Raw genomic sequence first — 21,895 nt, forward strand, 5'->3', positions numbered from 1 at the left:
CCTCATTCTTGAGTCCAAAGTTTGCCGGTCCCTATGAGATAGTAGACAAAGCTCGCCCATCTGTATACAGGATATTAACGGCACCAGATAAGAGTGGCAGATACCACATTAATCAGCTAAAGTTGGTCGGAGAACAACAAGATAATCATCATTGGCATGTGCTGCTCGATGCTAACGATGTTCTGAATTCTGAAGGTCAGGGAGATCAAGAACAGGACCAGCTATTGGTCCAAGAGGAGGTGATTGAACACAAATTTGACACTGTCCGTTCGCATGCAGAGGCGAATCCAGGAACAAAACGAAAGGAACACAAAACAAAAAGGGGGAGTAAGTGGGTTAGAAGAAACGGACGGTTAGAATCTGAAACAAATTGGGAACAGGATTTGGACGGTCTGGCTCAGTATATGGAGAGACTGGACTTATGATAGTACCTAAAAGAAACTGTACATAAGAGCAGAAATTACGCTTGTTTATTCCAGGTCCAGCCTAGAATGAAGGGGATGATGCATTTTGTTGCTATCGGATTGATCGTCATCAGAACTGTGGTTGAACCTGCCTCGGAGCCGTCACGACGAATGAACGTGTCTGAAGCAGTGTCGACGACGGAGGGATATCCCGAGACCAGGGACAATTTTGCTCTGCAGAATAAGACAGTCCGAACCAACAAAGGGAAAAGGGAGGATTTAAATTTGTATTATACGGGAGTGAATGGGTTAGCGTGTGTAGGAAAGACTTTGGGTATACCGGAGGGAGCGGGAGTACGGTTTTCATGTAACACAGTTCTCGAGGTGACATTATCGGTAATCCCAGAGGGCAATATTATTAATCAATTTGTGGGTCCATTTATGGAGCGACCATCGGCGAGCGACGGTCGAGGTAAAATTATGGTCCACTGGGACCACACTTATGTAAATATTGACTGGAGTAGTGACTCATAAAGGGACATATTACGTTGGGGCGGTGTTTCATATTCCCCGGCACGGAAGCAATTTGACCTATCCGTTAAAAAGAGTTCATAACGTGGGCAAGTATCATGAGGGTACTTGGATCTCTTTGAGCAATCCACCATCTCATGCTATTGTAATGGACGGTGCTGAGAAAGGGGTAGATTTGTCAAAGTGTCACCAAGGAGGGAATCACTGGGCCTGTGCAGAAGAGATAACGAGACAGAGACTTACTAATTGTGGGTTCAGTACTTATGAAAATTGTTCATTGTCCATTTTGCCAGTTAACAACCAGTCCTTTTTACAATACGCCCTTGTGGGACAAACTTATTACATAGCCACAGCGGCTATGAGCTATAACAAAGGATGGAAACAGTGCCCTCTGGAAGGACACAATGTGATCATTAACAACGTGACCTCAGACTTGGTTGTCGGTGGACAAGTTCTGCCTAAGCCAATAATGAGGATGGTAATAAACGAAAACCTCACAGTCCAACGTACCGATATAGACCAAGATCTGTGGAAATATGTTCCTACCGAACTACCACCCATTCCGCACCTGACTGCAGATTGGATGCAAATAGCAGAGGAAGCTAATGAGATAACTCATCAATGGACTAAACACACTAAAATAATTAAAACGCATGCTGATAACGCAGATGAACTGTTACGGGACCCTGGGTTCTGGAATAAGTTTTGGAATTGGGGATCTAATGTTCAAATACATCCATGTGTCAGGATTTTATCACATGCTGCTGTAATTGTGATTTTATGTGCATTAATACTTGTCATATTCAATGTATATCAGCTTAGAAGGTGGAAAATGAAATTTTGCAACAATTGAGTGTTAGTGCTATAATGAAACAGAAGAAGCGATTATCAACATAAGGACAGTGTGTGAAGTATATTTTATACGCTTCCTTTTTGTATTGTTTATATAACCATTTATATTGTTTTTTCTATAATCATATGAAATCGCGGATGTAACATACCCATTGGGGGACAATGACGGCCTCAGGAGTAGTACACAGAAAGGGAGAATAATGATCCTAAGATAGGCATCTTTGGATCAAAAGGGGGGAGATGTTGGCCAGAGGCTGCAGAAGACTGCTGAGCTGAATTCGAAGTGCTAACAAAGACACTGATCTTTTGAACTGAGGTGACCTGGAGTTCAGTCACTGGTCTGAACTGGCCAGAACCGGTTTGAATTCGTTCCGCTTCTTACAGAGACAAAGGGACGGTGATGCTACCTGACCCCTTGGAACAGAGCCAATCAGGGGATGACATCGGTCACTCCAGCAACTTTGAGCCAACCGGAGAAGACAGCATCGTTCGAAAAGACAGACTTGGGGAATAAAAACTGAAGAGTTGCTGGCTTGGGCTCAGTGTGTGTCTTTGTTTGTTTGTGAGCAAGAGAGAGAGTGTGTGTGTGTGTGTGTGTGTGTTTTTGTTGGTGTGTCTTTGTTTGTGAAGGAGACTCTGGGAGACTCTGGAGGCTAACCCTCGTGGAAGTGAATACCTTACGTCAGGGACGTAAAGACTGCGTCAAGGATGTGGAGACGACGTCGGGAGTAAGAGGGAGAATTGCCTGGACAGCAGCGTCTCTCCTTTCCGGGCAATATAATATCCTTTCTATTCTGGGACCACTCTGGGAATGTTTCAGGAAAACCTAGTGGGTGTACGTTTAAAGCCTAATACCCGGGGAGTATTAATAGAGAAACCTAGTGGGTTTGCGTTTAAAGCCTAATACTCGGGGTGTATTCCTCAGGAAACTTAGTGGGTGTGCGTTTAAATCCTAGTTTGAGTATAAACCTGTATAACCTGCTGTAAACTACATGCCTATATCTAACTAGACGTATAAGCGGTATGTGCATGATCTAATAACGTTAATAAAGCGAATTGAGAATTAAGAGAGAATTGACTCTTCCTCTGTGTCCGAAGCCAAAACCGTTAACCGGTGACTTCCGGTCAACAGGATCCTCTACACTTAAGCAAGAGGTGACAGTCCTTCTCTGGTACAAGTAGTTCCCTTTTATGAAGAAATGGAGAGTGTTGATGAGGATGGTGCGGCTGATGTTGTGTATATGGACTTGTAAAAGGCATTTGATAAAGTGCCACATAATAGACTTGTTAACAAAATTAAAGCCACGGTACTAAAGGGACACTGGCAGCGTGGTTACAAAATTGGCTAAGGAACAGAAAGCAGAGCGTAGTGAACGGTTGTTTTTCAGACTGGAGGGAATTATACAGTGGTGTTTCCCAATGGCCAGAATTAGGACCACTGCTCTTTTTGATATATATTAATGACCTGGATTTGGGTATACAGATTATAATTTCAAAGTTTGCAGATGACACGAAACTCGGAAATATAGTAATAAATGAGGAGGATGGTAACAGGAGGACCGAGGCAGACTGGTGTAATGAACAGTCACATGGCAGATGAAATTTAATGCAGAGAAGTGTGAAGTGATAGATTTTGGTAGAAACATAAGAGCATACGAAGTCGGAGCAGGAGTAGCTCATACGGCGCCGCGAGCCTGCTCCGCCATTCAATAACCTCATAGCTGATCTACCTCGACTCCAATTTCCCGCCCGATCCCCATATCCCCTGCGTCTAAAAATCTATCGATCTCAATCTTGAATAGACTCAACGACGGAGCATCCACAGCCCTCTGGAATAGATAATTTCAAAGTTTCACAACCCTCTGAGTGACGAAATGTTTCCTCATCTCGGTCCTAAGTAGCTGACATCTTATGCTGAAACTATGACCTCTAGTTCTAGACTCTCCAACCAGGCGAAACAGCGTCTCAGCATATACCCTGTCAAGCCCTTTTAGATTTTTATGCGTTTCAGTGAGATCACCTCTAATTCTTCTAAACTCCAGAGAATATTGGACCATTCTTCTCAATCTCTCCTCACAGGACAACCAGGAATCAATCTGGTGAACCTTCGTTGCACCCCCTCTAAGGCAAGTACATGCTTCCTTAGGGAAAGGTACCAAAACTGTACACAGTACTCCAGGTTTCGTCTCACCAGAGTCCTATATAATTGCAGCAAGACCCCCTTATTATTCTACTCCAAACCCCTTGCAATAAAATACAATTTGCTTTCCTAATTGCTTGCTGTGCCTGCATGTTAATTTTCTGTGATTCGTCGACAAGAACACCCAAATCCCTCTGACTACCAACATTTCTTAGTCTCTCGCCTTTTAACAAATCTTCTGTTTTTGTATTCTTCCTACCAAAATGGATAATTTCACATTTCCCCACATTATACTCCATCTACCACCTTGCCCACTCACTTAACCTGTCTATGTGCTTCTGCAACCCCATTGCATCTTCCTCATAGCTTACTTTCTCACCTAGATTTGTATCGTCAGCAAACTTGGATACATTACGCTCGGTCCCCTCATCTAAGTCATTAATATAGATTGTAAACAGCTGAGGACCAGCATTGTTCCTTGCGGCACCCCACTGGTTACAGCCTGCCAACCCGAAAATGACCCGTTTGTTTGCACGCTCTGTTTTCTCTCCGTTATCCAATCCTCAATCCATGCTAATATAGTACCCTGAATCCCATGAGCCTTAATCTTGTGTAACAGCCTCTTGTGTAGCACCTGATCAAATGCATTTTGAAAATCGAAATCCACTGGTTTCCCTTACCAACCCGAATAGTTACACCGTCAAAAAACTAATAGATATGTCAAACACGATTCCCCTTTCATAAAACCGCGTTGACTCTGCGTAATCATATTATGATTTTCTAAGTGCCCTGTTACTCCGCCTTTAATAATGGATTCTAGTATTTTTCCTACCACCGATGTCAGGCTAACTGGCCTATAGTTCTCTATTTTCTCTCTCCCCTCTTTCTTGAAAGCAAGGCTACATTTGCTATATTTCAATCCACGGGGACAGTTCTCGAATCTCCTGCTACAAACTCTCTAACCCTCCCCCAACCCTTGCTATCAATTTTTACCAGTCCTCTTCCCCAAATCCTCATTAACTTTGCCTGCTCCGCGACTCCCTCTCATTCTCTGCCAGGTCCCTCCACCCCACCCCCACGCCGACTTATTCTCTTCCAACTCCCCGAATCCACCTAATTCTCCACTAGCTACCATGGTCTCCCTTATTTTTTGCCAGCTCCCTGATACCCCCTTATTCACTGCCACATTCCCGAGTTCCGCTCATTCTCTACCAGCTCCCCGGTTCCCTTCAATCTCACTGGACCCCTCTCGTTTCCTGCCAGCTCTCAGTCCCCGCATTCTCTGCTAGCTCCCCGAGTACCCCACATTCTTTGCCAGCTCCACGCACCTCTACTCTCAGTTATCTCCCCGCCCCTCTCCTCCCTGTTAGCTCCCCGCCCCTCTCCCCTCTCTTATCTCCCTGCCCCTCTCCTCTCTGTTATCTCCTCGCCCCTCTCCTCTCTGTTATCTCCTCGCCCCTCTCCTCTCTATTATCTCCCTGCCCCTCTCCTCTCTGTTAGCTCCCCGCCCCTCTCCTCCCTGCCCCTCTCCTCTCTGTTATCTCCTCGCCCCTCTCCTCTCTGTTAGCTCCCCGCCCCTCTCCTCTTTGTTAGCTCCCCGCCCCTCTCCTCTCTGTTATTCCCCGCCCCACTCCTTTCTATTATCTCCCTGCCCCTCTTCGCTCCGTTATCTCCCTGCCCCTCTCCTCTCTGTTATCTCCCCGCCCCTCTCCTCTCCTTTCGCTCCCGCCTCTCTCCTTTCTGTTAGCTTCCCGCTTCTCCATATCTTTGTGATCTCCTCACCTGCTGCATCCTTTTTCATTTTGCTGTGGACAGATTATTCCCCGCAGGAGCATTGAATGGTACAGGTCAGTAAATAACCCCATGTGGTCCCATCTGATGGGAAATTGTGTCTGTAAAATCCCATCTCCCTCCTCACCCATCATTCTCCTGTATTCAATTTCTACCCAGAGATTTATCCAACTGTTGAATTTGTTCATAAAGCGCCCACCTGCCGCCCTCCATTCCATACACTCACCGACCGCAGTATAAGGTAGTTAAATATAGGAGATTAAACAGATTCCCTTAAAGTTCGTGACCAGTTTTGTCCTACCCTCTTGACAGGTTGCCCTCCCAGTACTGCGCCCAACTGCCCATTCTCGGGGTGAGATTTCAGGCAATTAGTGTCAACATCATTTGATCTGATCCTCTCGTTACCCGAAATACACCTAGCGGCAATCATCGGATACCCGTGAGCAACATGAACTCCTGGGCAATTCTCCACAGTCTTGGGCTCCAAGGCCAATAGCATCAGTCCCTGCTCCCATCCATGGCTGAGATCAATTAATTCAGCACAGCGGTGGAACAGAGCCAAGAGTTTAGAGTTCACGTGGCTGAGTTTGCAGTCGCCTTCATCATCTGATCTGTTAATAATATATTCCTGCAAAAATCAGGCACTTACATATAATATAATGAAAATCAAACTTCATTGACTGCTAAATGGAGAACTACATTCGGTGTGAGGATTGAATTAAATGGCGCTCCCATTGTCCCATCACCTTCGAGATGGAAACTGTTCTAACCGAGTTCTGAAATGACTGTGAATCATTGTAAAACTCAGTAAGCTCACTGTAGTTTGCATCCGTTCTGGTGGGATGTACATTTGCACTGCTGGTGGCCAGACACCAATCATTGCTGATCCTCTATCCCCACACCCAGAGGCAGAAGCATTGCACGTTTAAGCCTGGGCAGACCCTTGGTTCTGAAAAATGAGAGTAAACCCTCTGTCATTTATCATGCCTAAGGCAAGTCGTTATACAGAAAAATAATATTTCGGGATAGAGTATATGAATTTTTTGAGACAGGACATGTGGTAAGTGTAACATGCTTGGGAGGGAGAGGTGACGTTTGACCGATGGTTCCCAATGTTTTTCACCACTGGGGTTTTCCTCGCTTCATGTCTGGGTCTGTTGTAAACTCATTGATAGAGAATGATTGCCATGATTCGTAAACAACTCCATTATCGATGTATGATACGGCGACCAGGATGGCAGAAGACGAACTAGATGGACTTTGGTCTTTTTTTCGTCCAGCAATTCCTATGTTCCTATGTTATCACCATGAATAATAGAAACTAAACTGCATTTTGTAACCAAAACTGCTCTCTGTTACAGAACTGTACTGTAGTTTGTTGCAGAATTGAGCCACGCTATTACCAGAAGTAAAACAAACACTATCACGAGAATTGAATCATATTCTACTACCTGCGGCGAGTTGCAGCCGTCTTACCAGACCTGAGCAATCCACTATTAAAGAACGACGCTGCACTGTTAAGAGAATCGAACTGTATTCTGTTACTAGTACTAACCACGCTTTGTTACCAGAATATAGCATTAGTTCTTTTGTCCAGAACTGTGTCATACTCTTATCAGAACCGAACCAAACTGTTACCGGAAATAACCACACTTTGTTACCAGAACTAAGCAGCACGCAGTTATAAAATGCATTTTTTGGAAATAGGCGCCTCTTCATGTCTGAATACATGTGGTGCAGGTGTTATTATCTGGGAACATGGTAACACAGGAACATAGGAACAGGAGTAGGCCATTCAGCCCCTCGTGCATGCTCCGCCATTTGAGACGATCATGGCTGATCTGTGATCTAACTCCATATACCTGCCTTTGGCCCATATCCCTTAATACCTTTGGTTGCCAAAAAGCTATCGATCTCAGATTTAAATTTAGCAATTGAGCTAGTATCAATTGCCGATTGTGGAAGAGAGTTCCAAACTTAAACCACCCTTTGGGTGTAGAAATGTTTTCTAATCTCGCTCCTGAAAGGCCTGGCTCTAATTTTTAGACTGTGCCCCCTACTAGAATCCCCAACCAGCGGAAATAGTTTCTCTCCATCCACCCTATCTGTTCCCCTTAATATCTTATAAACTTCGATCAGATCACCCCTTAACATTCGAAACTCCAGAGAATACAACCCCAATTTGTGTAATCTCTCCTCGTAACTTAACCCTTGAAGTCCAGGTATCATTCTAGTAAACCTACGGTGCACTCCCTCCAAAGCCAATATGTCCTTCCAAAGGTGCGGTGCCCAGAACTGCTCACAGTACTCCAGGTGCGGTCTAACCAGGGCTTTCTATAGCTGCACCATAACTTGTGCCCCCTTATACTCCAGTCCTTTAGATGTATAGGCCAGCATTCCATTAGCCTTCTTGATTATTTTCTGCACCTGTTCATGACACGTCAATGATCTATGTACCTGAACCCCAAGTCCCTTTGGACATCCACTGTTTTAACTTTTTACCATTTAGAAAGTACCCTGTTCTATTCTTTTTTGATATAAAGTGGATGATCTCACATTTATGTACATTGAATTCAATTTGCCACAGTTAAAAGCACATCTCATCATTATACTTCCTCAGAAAGACTGTTTGACTCCCGATTTAATGCAGCGAATTTAGGCGACTGAATGAGAAATTATAATTAATCAGAATAATGATCTTCCTTTCAGAACCAACAAAACAAATGGTCCACATTAATGTGTGGTCAATGACCAGGGAATCCGAGATGAATGATTCCCAGGGTTTGAGATTACGTGACTGAAACATGTGCTTAGCTGTCGATACGGGGGTTTTGCAACACAAGGCCCAAGTAATCTGCTGAGGATCCTGAGATGACATTTCTGACCGATATAAAGCAAGACACTACATAGCTATCAAAAGGTGAGAAAATGAGACCATGAATCAAGGTGTAGTAATTGGATAAGGCCAAAGTTTTATTTTACATATATAGATTGTTGGAGGCAGGGATTGAGCGAACGCGGTAAAGAGTCCCACAGTTTTCAGTATCTGAGACCAATGAATTAGAACTTGGAGACAGTACGACGATTCATGAGTCCAAAGCAATGGGGATACAGGGAGGAGGAAGAGTGTGTCGGATGGAGCATTAGAAGCACACTGAGGGAAGGCTGGGTGTAACACATACAACAGATAGTTAGATATGTGGGAACTTGCTCCATAGGTTGTCCTAGGCAGCTGCAAGTAGCTGCTTCAGTCCTGCTGGAAGCTTAATTAGTCACAGGTTGTCACGGGAACGCAGCGTTAGAAATCTCACCATATTATTATCTCAAGGGAGGCTCTTTCCAAAGTTCTACTGCTGATCAGTTTTAGCTCATGTCCTGTTCGGAGACGCACTGATGGAGATACATCTCATAGAGCTGTGTCTGCAACAGGGAAAAGAGAGCCCTCCGTTTGAATAAAGGAGATCCAGTAGTGAATTTATATCAAACACTGGACTGCCTAGTTGCAATCATTGTCGAGATACAGAGATGTACATACAGAAGGCAAATACAGGACCTGCAAAGGCCAATGCAATGCAAATGTAGATGTACAAATAAACGCTGATCGAGTTTTAAAATCAGTTAACGGGCGGGGAGACAGATGAATTTTACCTTTTTCTGAACCACAACACGTTGGACGTAATCAAGTTTTGCCTCTAGTTTCTTTTTATCCTTCCTCGATAGGGTAGTTTTGGTGCTGAAAAATAGAGACAACAATTCAGCAGAGCCCAAGATGCAATTTGTGGAAGAGCAGTTTCCATTTCTCCTCAATTGTAAACTATCTTTTTTTTACATGTGCAAACTGCAACTACAGAATTCTTCCTAAGAAAACATCAGAGGTATATTGTGTCTCATAATCTTGTGTAATCACCTTAAGCAAATACTTGCATTTACATCCCATCTCTCGGCAGAACATTAGAAGTGAGATTTTTTTTGTGATTAGATCCCAGAAATAACAATCACCAATTGGTATGTTTGCAGTGGTTTTGGGTGACTGTGCAATGTTGGCAATGACGGGAGAACCCGCTGGTCATCTCGCCAAGGCTTCTTCGACAGCACCTCCCAAACCCGCGACCTCTACCACCTAGAAGAACAAGGGCAGCAGGCGCATGGGAACAACACCACCTGCACGTTCCCCTCCAAGTCACACACCATCCCGACTTGGAAATATATCGCCGTTCCTTCATTGTCGCTGGGTCAAAATCCTGGAACTCCCTTCCTAACAGCACTGTGGGAGAACCGTCACCACACGGACTGCAGCGCTTCAAGAAGGCGGCTCACCACCACCTTCTCGAGGGCAACTAGGGATGGGCAATAAATGCCGGCCTTGCCAGCGACGCCCACATCCCGTGAACGAATAAAAAAAAAAAAATAGCGTCATGGGGTCTTCAACGTCCACCTGAATCCACTGGGACAGGTAGATGGTTCTCGCTGAAGGCCCGAATTTCTCAGCTGAGATTATGGGCTTGAGCAATGGGACTTCAACAAAGGCCATCTGGTTTGGAGCTGAGGCTATTTCCAACGGAACCACATTGGCTGAGTATAAAGGCTTTCCTTTCACGTGAGGCCCATAAAACTGTTCGGTTTATGATAACTGTCCTCTAAAAATCAACAATATGTATATTTAGAGTGACCAATAAAATGTATAATGTACATAGGAACATAGGAACAGGAGTAGGCCATTCAGCCCCTCGTGCTTGCTCCGCCATTTGATAAGATCATGGCTGATCTCTGATCTAACTCCATATACCTGCCTTTGGCCCATATCCCTTAATACCTTTGGTTGCCAAAAAGCTATCCATCTCACATTTAAATTTAGCAATTGAGCTAGTATCAATGTGTGTAGAAATGTTTTCTAATCTCGCTCCTGAAAGGTCTGGCTCTAATTTTTAGACTGTGCCCCCGACTCCTAGAATCCCTAACCAGCGGAAATAGATTCTCTCTATCCACCCTATCTGTTCCCCTTAATATCTTATAAACTTCGATCAGATCACCCCTTAACATTCGAAACTCCAGAGAATACAACCACAATTTGTGTAATCTCTCCTCGTAACTTAACCCTTGAAGTCCGGGTATCATTCTAGTAAACCTACGCTGCACTCCCTCCAAGGCCACTATGTCCTTCCGAAGGTGCGGTGCCCAGAATTGCTCACAGTACTCCAGGTGCAGTCTAACCAGGGTTTTGTATAGCTGCAGCATAACTTCTGCCCCCTTGTACTCTAGTCCTCCAGATATAAAGGCCAGCATTCCGTTAGCCTTCTTGATTATTTTCTGCACCTGTTCATGACACTTCATTGATCTATGTACACGACCCCTAAGTCCCTTTGGACATCAACTGTTTTTAACTTTTTACCATTTAGAAAGTACCCTGTTCTATACTTTTTTGATCCAAAGTGGATGACCTCATATTTGTCGACACTGAATTCCATTTGCCACAGTTTTGCCCATTCACCTAATCTATCAATATCGCTTTGTAATTTTATGTTTTCATCTACACTGCTTACAATGCCACCAATCTTTGTGTCATCGGCAAAGTTAGGTATGAGACTTTCTATGCCTTAATCTAAGTCGTTAATAAATATTGTGAATAATTTTGGCCCCAAGATAGATCCCTGCGGGACTCCACTAGTCACATCCTGCCAATGTGAGTACCTTCCCATTATCCCTACTCTCTGTGTCCTTTCGCTCAGCCAACTTCCTAACCAAGTCCATACTTTTCCCTCGATTCCATGAGCTTCTATCTTAGCTAACAGTCTCTTATACTTACAGTGACCCTTAAACGTTAAATATATATACCTTTGAGTGATCCTTAAACTGTGTTTTGCATTTACATAAAACGACACTTAAAATGTAGAATGTTTTACCGCACTGTGAATCTTAACCTGTCCAATGTACGTATGGTAGAGTGATCCATAAAGCGTACAATGCAAATTCTTATACTGAGCATTAAACTGTATACAGTTATGCCATAATATAATCTCCAAACGCTGCAATGTATTTACTTAGAAGCAACCTTAAACTGTAAAATATATATACCTGGGAGTGATCTCTAAACTTCACAATGAATATATCATAAGCTTACCCATAAACTGTACAGTGTATGTAGAGTTGCCCATCAACTGTACAGAGTATATATAGATATACCCATAAACGGTACAGTGTTTATAAAGTTACCCATGAACTGTACAATACATATAGAGTTACCCATAAACTGTATCGTGTATGTAGAGTAACCCATCAATAGTACAATGTATATATAGTTACCCATAAACTCTACAGTATGTATCGAGTTACCCATAAACTGAACAGTACGTATAGAGTTACCCCTTAAGTGCACAATGTACAGAGCTAGCCAAAGGAGTAGTGTTTATAGATTTACCCATAAAGTGTACAATGTGTATAGAGTTACCCAGGAACTGTAGAGTGTAAATAGATTTACCCATCAACTGGAAAGTGTATATTGAGTTACCCATAATCTGTACAGTGTATATAGAGTTACATATGAACTGTACAGTGTATCTAGAGGCCATATCTGAAAAGTGATGAGTGGCCGAGTTGTTTGCAAAGATACACAGAAATCTGCCCCTCTGTGGCATGAGGAGCGAAGGTTCGACTTGTGAGAACAACTGATGTACGGAGCAAGGCAGAATTTGGGGAGGGGAGATGTTAATCTAAAGGCGAGGGAGTCGGAAAATTGTCAGGAAGTTTGTGAGGAAACTAGGCAAGAGTTTCTTTTTCCTCATGGATGGATGGTGAGAATGGGAATGTTGACAGCGGATCAGGGGTGAGTACGGCAAATGAGACTAGAAAGTATTCAGACTTAACCTTGTTGGTCAGATGTTGAGAGGTCATGAAGGATGTCTCTGTCTCCTTCGGTCTCTTTAAATATATCTCTTTATCTTTCTCTGTGTCTTTTCTGTCTTTCTGTTTCTACCCCTGCCTCTGACTCCCCATCTCTCTCTGAGTGTCTCTGATTCTATACCTGTCTCTCTCTTTCTGTTTTTCTCTCCTAGCTTACATAGTTTATGTTTGAGTGACACGGTATGTTTCTCACAGGGTGGAAATCTCATTCCTAACTGTGTAACAGTTGTCAGGAGTCAGGAGTAAGAATAATGTTCATATTACCTGGAGTAGGATTTTGAAAGGAACAGCGAAACGAACGTGAATCCAATCAGCAGGATCAGGGCCAGAAGGTAGCTGTCCCCAGTTAGCCAGTTCCAGGTTGTAGATACGCACCACTAGCCAGAAGAGAAGAAAAAAAAGTACAGAGTAAAGCTCCATCTCCAGTGTGCCATCTAAAAGTCCCAGGACAGGTACAGTACGGGTTAGATACAGAGTAAATCTCCCTTTAAACTGTCCTATCAAGCACACCCTGGGCAAGTACAGCACCGTTAAATTCAGAGTTAAGCTCCCTCTACACTGTCCCATCAAACACTCCCAGGGTAGGTACAGTACGGGTTAGGTACAGAGTAAAGCGACCTCCACACTGTCCCATCAAACAGTCCAAGGGCATCTACGGCACGGGTTAGATAGAGAGTAAAACTCCCTCTACACTGTCCCATCAAATACTGAGAGGACAGGTGCAGCACACATTAGATATAAAGTAAAGCTCCTGTATTGTCCCATCAAACAGTCAGAGGACAGGTACAACACTGGTCAGGTAAAGGGTAGTGCACCTTCCACACTGTCCCATCAAACAGATAGGCCTCTAGCACTGACGGACTCTGACTGTTTATACTCAGGATATTAAAAGAGAGCCATACCGCCCAGATCTGCGAAATGTTGGCCATGTCCTCTCCCATAATATCGTTGAGGCTTTCTCTTGATGTGTTGGAAATGATGAAACTTGTCAGCAGTGAGAGTGGTACGAGGTATGCCAAGGAGCTGAAGAACATTCGCTTGATCCAGGCTGACCTATTCTGAGATGCTTGTTCGCTGAAATGAAAGCTGGAATCACTGTCTTAAGTAACTGGCGGCAAACAGCTTCCTAACCTCCACCAAATTACTGTAATAATGGTCACTTAGCACCGCATGACACCAGAAATCAACACCAGTGATCCGAAACTGGAGCATTTCTTAATATCTGAGTTCATCTGCCCATACTACATCTTCATCTCATTTACACTCAATGGAAGTGGAATTGGACATGGGCAGGGATACAAAACAGGTGGAAACGAATTTTCCGCCCATTATATTCCCCGCGCGATTTTGCCTTTCATTGACTTCCTGGTGTTTAATAGACGGCTAATTCAATATCGTTCATTTTACGCCATCGCCAGAGTTAAAATTATCCAACGCCACACCCACCCTGAATTCTTAATTCCTTAGCAGTCCTACCCTCTCTAACTATTTGTTTATACTTTATATATACATAAAACCCCTTACTATTTGCGTTCCAATTATCTGCTATCCTTTTTGTAATATTCCATTTTCGCCTTTCCAATCTCCCTTTAAAATCCCCCACTAGCCTTTCTATAATTCCTTATTTTTAATATCGTTAGCCCAAACTTTATCGGATATCTCTGTTTTAAGTTTCAGTTGAATTTTAATGGGGGATAATTTTAATTTTGGCCAATAGTGCAAAATGGGGGCTAACGAAGCGACCGCCCGTTTTCCATCTCTCCTGATTGACTTCAATAGGAATGGAAATAGGGCGGGGCGTAAAACAGGCGGCCGAAACAAACTCACCAGTTTACACTAATGCTCACGGTAAAATTACTCCCTATCTTGATGCACTCCTTTCTCCTTTTAGTAATGTATTTATTTGAACTCTCTACCTCATATATCAATATTCTCACTGCTGACCTATTTACCCTTTTGCCAACTTTCTTGCTCAGGTAGTTTTGGACAGATCCATTTTTATTGATCTGTTGCTGCAGTACCAAGAAGTTTTCTCTACTTTGACCAGGTGTATTACGTTTATTCCCGTCTACCTTGGGATTGCTAAAACGTCCCAATATTAATGACTGGTTGTTATTACATTATCGCTCTGAACTGGTTGCTGTCCCCCCCCCCCTCTATCTCATAGGTTTGATGTTTTGTAATTCACATCGAGTTTTGTACCATAGCCCTTCATATTCCTTAAATTTATCCACTTAAATTCTGTCTCATTGCATCGTCTAGGATATCACTACGTTCTATCGTTATTACAGAATCCTTCGCTAGCACTGCCTCACCACCACCTTTCCCCCTCCATTTCTCAAACTTTAACCATATAGCGCCGTTAACCCAGTAAAATGTCCCAGGGCGCTGCACAGGAGCGTAATCAGACAAAAATTGGCAACGAGCCAAAGAAGGAAATATTAGGATAGCTGATCCAAAGTGGTAGCTTTTAAGGAGTGGCTTAAAGGAAGAGAGAGGTGGAGAGGCGGCGAGGATTAGGGAGGGAATTCCAGAGCTTAGGATCTTCACAGCTGAAGACACGGCCGACAATGGTGCGGCGAAGGAGGTGGGACATGCGCAAAAGTGGCAAGTAACATTCACGCCAGAAAAGTGCCAGGCAATGACCATCTCCAACAAGAGAGAGTCTAACCACGTCCCCTTGACATTCAACGGCATTACCATCGCTGAATCCCACACCATCAACATCCCAGGGGTCACCATTGACCAGAAACTTAACTGGACCAGCCATATAAACACTGTGACCACAAGAGCATGCCAAAGGCTGGGTATTCTGCGGAGAGTGACTCACCTCCTCACTCCCCAAAGCCTTTCCACCATTAACAAGGCACAAGTCAGGAGTGTGATGGAATACTCTCCACTTGCCTGGATGAGTGCAGCTCCAACAACACTCAAGAAGGTCGACACCACCCAGGACAAAGCAGCCTGCTTGATTGGCACCCCATCCACCACCCGAAGCATTCACTTCCTTCACCACCGGCGCACCGTGGCTGCAGTGTGTACCATCCACAGGATGCGATGCAGCAACTCGCCAAGGCTTCTTTGACAGCACCTCCCAAACCCGCGACCTCTACTAGCTAGAAGGACAAGAGCAGCAGGCACATGGGAACAACACCACCTGGACGTTCCCCTCCAAGTCACACACCATCCCGACTTGGAAATATATCGCGGTTCCTTCATCGTCGCTGGGTCAAAATCCTGGAACTCCCTTCCTAACAGCACTGTGGGAGAACCTTCACCACACGGACTGCAGCGATTCAAGAAGGCGGCTCACCACCACCTTCTCAAGGGCAATTAGGGATGGGCAATAAATGCCGGCCTCGCCAGCGACGCCCACATCCCAAGAAAGAATAAAAAAAAGGGGCCAGAAGGAGGAACACAGAGATCTCGGGGGGTTATAGGGCTGAACGAGGTTACAGAGATAAGGATGAGCGAGGCCATGGAGGGATTTGAACATGAGGATGAAAATATTAAAATCGAAGTATTGCTGGACCGGGAGCGAGCACAGGTATAATGGGTTAACGGAACTTGTTACGAGTTAGGATATGGGCAGCAGCGTTTTGCCTGAGCTGAAGTGCATAGACTGTGGATGATCAGAGACCGGCCAGGAGAGCGTTCGAATCGTCGAACCTGGAGGTAAGAAAAACACGGATGAAGATTTAAGCAGTAGATGGGTGACTCAGGGGCGCAACCTGGAATATTCAGCAATCTGTCCGGTCCAAATCGAAGATATGCTCGCGTAACATTTACATCCAATCCCTCCATAGTTATTAATGCTTCAAAGTCCAATTTTGCTTTGAAAGCTTTGTACATCCACTTACACATAACTCAAACCTGACTCCAGGTTTTACGTCCTCCATGCTTCAATTCTCTTCCTTGGTAACTGAGTTACGTTCTCAATACATTTTGGATAAAAAGTGTCATCCGATTGCTCTTCTTGCTCCTAATTCCCCGATTCTACCTCGTGTGCCTTGGTAAATGAACAGTTCACAATAATTTCTGTCACCTCCCCACATAAACTTGAAATCTTCGATTAAATCACCTTGAAGTATCATATTTTCTGAAGAAAACAAACCCAACTTTCCGAACATGATAAAGAACCCCATGCCGTCCTCAATTATAATATCATTTTTCTGTAACTGTTCCTGACAATGTTGTTTATCCCCATCATTGTTTCCCCAGTCTTACTGCAATTGTCCTGAACACAACACACACTAAAGCCTCACCTGCTCTCTTCGAGTTTGCACCTGCTTGAGTGGATGATCAGCTCGCAGTCCTTCTCCAGCTGGTTCAGCGTGTTCTGAACTCTCTGGTTTATCGCCTTTTCTATTGTCGTGCACACCTCTTGGATCTGATTCACACAACGTGTTGGCTGCCAATCCAATGGACATAAGAGAATCAACTGATTCATTAGTGGCATCTCATACCCAAAGCTACTCTGAGCATTCTCTTATCCACGTTGATGATTGAACTGATAATTCGGCGAGCTCCCTGCCTCCTGACTGTATTGAACTGATGATTAATGGCATTGTTTTCTACTCTAACTGAATGGGGGTAATTTGAACTTTTGGCAATTGTGTGAAAATGGCGACATTGGTTAGATATTGGATGGCTGCCATGTAAAGGAAAGTCAGGAGAGTTGTGCAACGAGCTGCCGATCAGACATCGCCCGTTCGACACTAACGCTCAAATTTAAAATTACCCCAATCTTTCTATGGACGCCAGAATACAAAGGTTCCCGGCCGACATGACCATCCCTTTCGTCCCAGTATCCACTGTTTCTTCAAACCCAAATTTGACGATGTTTGACCATTCCTTATTCTGCTCTACCGCTCTTTTCAACCTCCGTATAATCCTTGTGCCCTCGCCTAGGCTTTTCAATAAAAGCGGAGTTATTTGACATTCTCAATTAGGATACACATACGAATATACGTAAAAGTTGTTTAAAGGTCCTTAGATTGATAAAGCCCACCCCGCAGAGACAGTGCAGCCAACGGACAATATCGACCTCCTCCGAGTCATAGTCTCCTGGGAAAGGCAAAACACAGAAAAAGAAGTGAGATCAATTTCGTAAAACTCAGTGAAATTCTTCTCTGACCCTCTAAGGTAATCGAGGAAAGCTCCAGGAGACCACAACAATCAATGCGACCCCGTAAATACTCCAGGGATTGAGAACTCTGAGCCCGAATATCTAAAATAAACACTTTGCTGACGTTTTTTATACTCACGATCCATACAACTGAGCAGAATTGAATCTCTTCATCGTTTTAATACCCTCAGTTGTATCTCTACCGAGCTAACATTCCTCTTATGAAAGTCTCTCAAACTTATCTAGCCTACCCCAATAAAAAAGAAGCCCAAGAATGGGTATTGCTTTTATCGCTCTCCTCTGTAACTTCTCCCGGCCTCGATATCCCTCACCATGTGTGGCGAAAAAAACTGGGCACAATATTCCAGGTATCAATGCCTCGGTATAGTGTCCTTAGTTCTATATTGCACTGTTGTAGCAATATAACCTAAATCTCTATTTACCTTCACAATGTCCTTGCAACACTGCTTTTGGACGTTCAATGATTTATTACGATCCCCACGTTTCCTCCCAACTTCTTAACCGTTCACGTAATCTTGCATTGTATGCACATCTCTAGAGTTTCCGAGGCCCAAATGCCTCACCCCACACTTATCCAAAATCAAGAATATCAGCGACAACTGGACCCAACCCCTCAATCGGCCTGTATTCGACCTAATACCCACCCCTCCACTTTCGGCACAATGCGGCTACTGTATGATCTGCAGGATGTATTGCAGCAACTCAACCAGGAACTTCATCAACACGTTTCTCCTCTGCGAACTCTACCACCAAGAAGGACAAGCACAGCAAAATCATGGGAACTCCATCACCTCCAAGTTCCCGTTCATGTCACACATCAGGCTCACAGGGACCTATATCACGATTCCTTCATCTTATTGGGTCATTATCCCGTAATGGCTCACCTGAAGCCATCTTGGGAGCACCAGTATCACAAGACTTCAAAGAATCAAAGAGATGGCCCACCATCACCTTTCAGGTTAGCTTGGGAGGGACAATGAATACGACCTAGGCAGCACTACCTCCATGTAGAGAATAACTAAAGGAAAATGATTTAAATTCCCAACTCCCACGCGCAAATGTGTGATATGGAACCTTGTTAACACTCCATCAGGTCTCTCTTTCAAATCATTTATGAATTTGGTTTACAGCAGTCAACCAACATCGTGCCCTACATGACTGAAATTGTGATCTGGCTTTATGTGGATCAACCCCTACCTCTGCCTACGAGATTGCAATCAGTTTCTTATCCAGCATGCACATTGCAAACACACGGTTAACCTTCATAGACCGTTGCGTCTGTTAGGTCAGTCTATTTCTGATTAACATTCAGAAAAGACGGCCCTACCCTATTTGGATCTGGGATGTAGATGGTCGGCATATCAAAGCCACACTTGTTCAGCCCGGGTCTCTTGCACAGCTCTTGTACTATCTGCATCATCACTCTCTGAAGAAGAACACAAACATATCCCACTGTAAATTTGAGCACACGTCCGGCCTTTAGGAAACAACATTGGATTAGAAATAAAGAATTGCCATTTTTATAGAGCTTTTCCTATCATCAAAATGTCCCAATGTGCTTCACAACCAATGAAACATATCTAATGTACAGTCACTTTTATTTTACAGGCTAATGCGGTGGAGTATTTGCGCACAGCAAGGTCCTGTAAACAGTATTGAGAAAAATGACAGTTATTTTGTCTTATCGTCGTTCTGGTTAAGGAATTAATGTTGGCCAACATTTCCCTCTTCTTCAAATAGTGCCAGGGGATCTGTTACATCCACCTGAACAGGCGGGCGAGGCGTCAGTTTAACTTCTGATCCAAAAGGCGGTACCTCCGACAGTGCCGCACTCCCCCAGCACTGCACTGCAGTGTCAGCCTAGATTATGGGTCCAAGTTATAGAATGGGGCATGAACCTATGATCTCCTGATTCAGAGGCGAGTGTGCTACTATTTACATTAGGAATAAATGGGAGCCATCTGTGCAATCAGTGTGAAGCTGGTGAAAGCCAATCAGTGCTGCATCCTCTTATATATCTTGTAACGTTAGTGTTGATCTGCAAAATATCAATTATATCTGAATTAATATGGTTTACAAAGACTGCACTTGAAACCTGAAACACAGCAGAGGACTCTGGAGATTCACTGCAGCTCAGTACGTACCTGAATTAAGGGAAGACAGTTTACTGTTTTAGATATTTAGGCACTGAATCCAAAATAGTTTTTCACTTTTCTCTTTTAGATCCTGCTGGGAATGAGATTATCTGCTGCTTTATTGTGATGAGATGGAGGGATGAATGGATGATCAAACTGCCGGAGAAGGAGCACGAATGCAACGAAGTGGCATTAATAGCTTGTATCACATCAATTCCCCACCCTCTTTTCACGTTTTTGTACTGCCCTTACAAGCATTTTATTAAATTTGCTCTTGGGACGTAGCTGGAATTATTGCCCATCGTTAGTTACCTTGGGAGCAGTAAGGGTTCAACTCGTCGTGTGGAACTGGAGTTATGTGTTGGAACACACCAGGTAGTAGTGGCAAGCTCCCTTTCCTGAAGGACATTAGGAAACATTGGGAATTTCAGGATAAACGCCGCATTGAGATAAATGACTCGTTAATCTCTCCATTTGTGCTGTTGGTTAAGGAATGAATGTTAGCCGATTCCGCTATCCTCTTCAAACCCTGAACCCTGCCTGGGGATCATATATGTCCTCTTGAACTTCAGTAACATTCTCGGTCATTTCTTCTGGTGCAAGTCCACAAATTATCAGATTTTATTGAATTAAATTTCACACTTTCTTGTGGTGGGTTTTGAACTCACGACATCTGGGGTGCTAACCTTTGAATACCCGACCACACATGGAGTCCAGCCTGGTATCTGTTTTGCGCGACATTCCTCTAGTACCATCAAAACATTATTTTAAATGGATTTACTGTGCTGTTAATCTGATCCCAGATCTCTTTTACGTTACTTTGTGTTTGTGCCACTCGACAGATGCTGCTGATGTCGTCAATCTAGACCCGATGCACAGAGTCAGGATTGGAGTACAGTTCGCAATATGGAGCACTTTGTCTGCTATTGCAACAGACTGCAATTGTCAACTGTTAATCATTTTATTACCTACAGTATACTAAAATCTAATGTCTGCGCGTACGTCGTGTGTACAACGCCTAACATCCTGTTGTCACATTTCCGTGTCAATCTTTTTCCTGTTATGAATTCCTTTATCACGTTTATAATGGAAACTACTTAACTATCCTGTAACTATATCCCGCCAGTGTGGTGGCGCTGGACCGTAATCAGGTTTACGTCTCCCCACTCCTGAGCAGAGAAAGTCCAACAAGCTTCAACAAAATCGACTTCCCAAATTGCAGTGAGCTTTGCTACTTAATTATAAGTAACAATATGAAATCAAAGTAGCATATAAAAACAAGGACAGAATATATGACTTTTAAATGGGAATCCATTTGCACACCCTCTTATTTAATTAATGAGTTGGCTTGGGACTTTTAATGGCATAACGCTCTCATTCAAATGGAGTACCTTACTATATGTGTGCGAGGACAAATTGAAGGCGGTGTGAATACAGAATCTCATTGTGCACATGGATTCCACATTGCATCTACCTTTTATTGTCCTTAATTGGTCATTCTTTTCATAGAGCACCGTGATAAAATCTCAGAATTTGGAAATTCATCCAGGAAGGGGATTCTCGGATGCAATAAAGTGAATTGTGTCTGTACCTGTCTGTCACTCTCAAGACCAGCTTCATCGGCTTTGCTCAGATAGAACTTGAGTCTATCGCCGTGTTTTTCGTTGAGCTTTTCCACCACGTTCAGTGTCCGCTTGCACAGGGCCTGGCCCATCGGGTCAAAGAAAACAAAGATCAGATCGGCCTGCTCACCTGCAGACAGAAAACAATTGAAAATTTCGATTATGCACGAAGAGGTATCTCCACGTTCGAAGTAATATGTCCAAAGTGTATCTTAATAATGTACAATGACGTAACACACCGGGTGGGTAAGTACACTGAAAGGTGTCGGACTGAGGCACCAGAAAAATGACTATGAAAACTGCTGGATTGTCATAAAAACATCAACTAACATTCACTCGCATCCCTTCGGAGAAAGGAACCTGCCAGCCCAACC

General features: G+C 43.7%; 1 protein-coding gene across 2 annotated transcripts in view; it reads right to left on the reverse strand.

Moving 5' to 3' along the window:
- Nucleotides 1-8,665: 8,665 nt before the first annotated feature.
- The window catches only part of LOC137336085 (uncharacterized), a 38,702-nt gene continuing 25,472 nt past the window's right edge, over nt 8,666-21,895 (reverse strand). The window contains exons 6-12 of one of the 2 annotated variants that reach the window (XM_068001573.1): nt 21,491-21,651; nt 19,092-19,190; nt 16,881-17,026; nt 13,518-13,689; nt 12,880-12,992; nt 9,367-9,451; nt 8,666-9,138 (exon numbers count right to left, since the gene is read on the reverse strand). In XM_068001573.1, coding sequence (XP_067857674.1) covers nt 9,082-9,138; nt 9,367-9,451; nt 12,880-12,992; nt 13,518-13,689; nt 16,881-17,026; nt 19,092-19,190; nt 21,491-21,651 — 833 coding nt within the window. In that variant the 3' untranslated portion in view covers nt 8,666-9,081. Of the gene's footprint in view, nt 9,139-9,366; nt 9,452-12,879; nt 12,993-13,517; nt 13,702-16,880; nt 17,027-19,091; nt 19,191-21,490; nt 21,652-21,895 lie in introns of both variants that reach the window. The other variant, XM_068001572.1, reaches the window with a different exon arrangement.

Source organism: Heptranchias perlo, chromosome 20 (genome assembly GCF_035084215.1).
Source record: "Heptranchias perlo isolate sHepPer1 chromosome 20, sHepPer1.hap1, whole genome shotgun sequence".
In the NCBI taxonomy this organism is placed as follows: Eukaryota; Metazoa; Chordata; class Chondrichthyes; order Hexanchiformes; family Hexanchidae; genus Heptranchias; species Heptranchias perlo.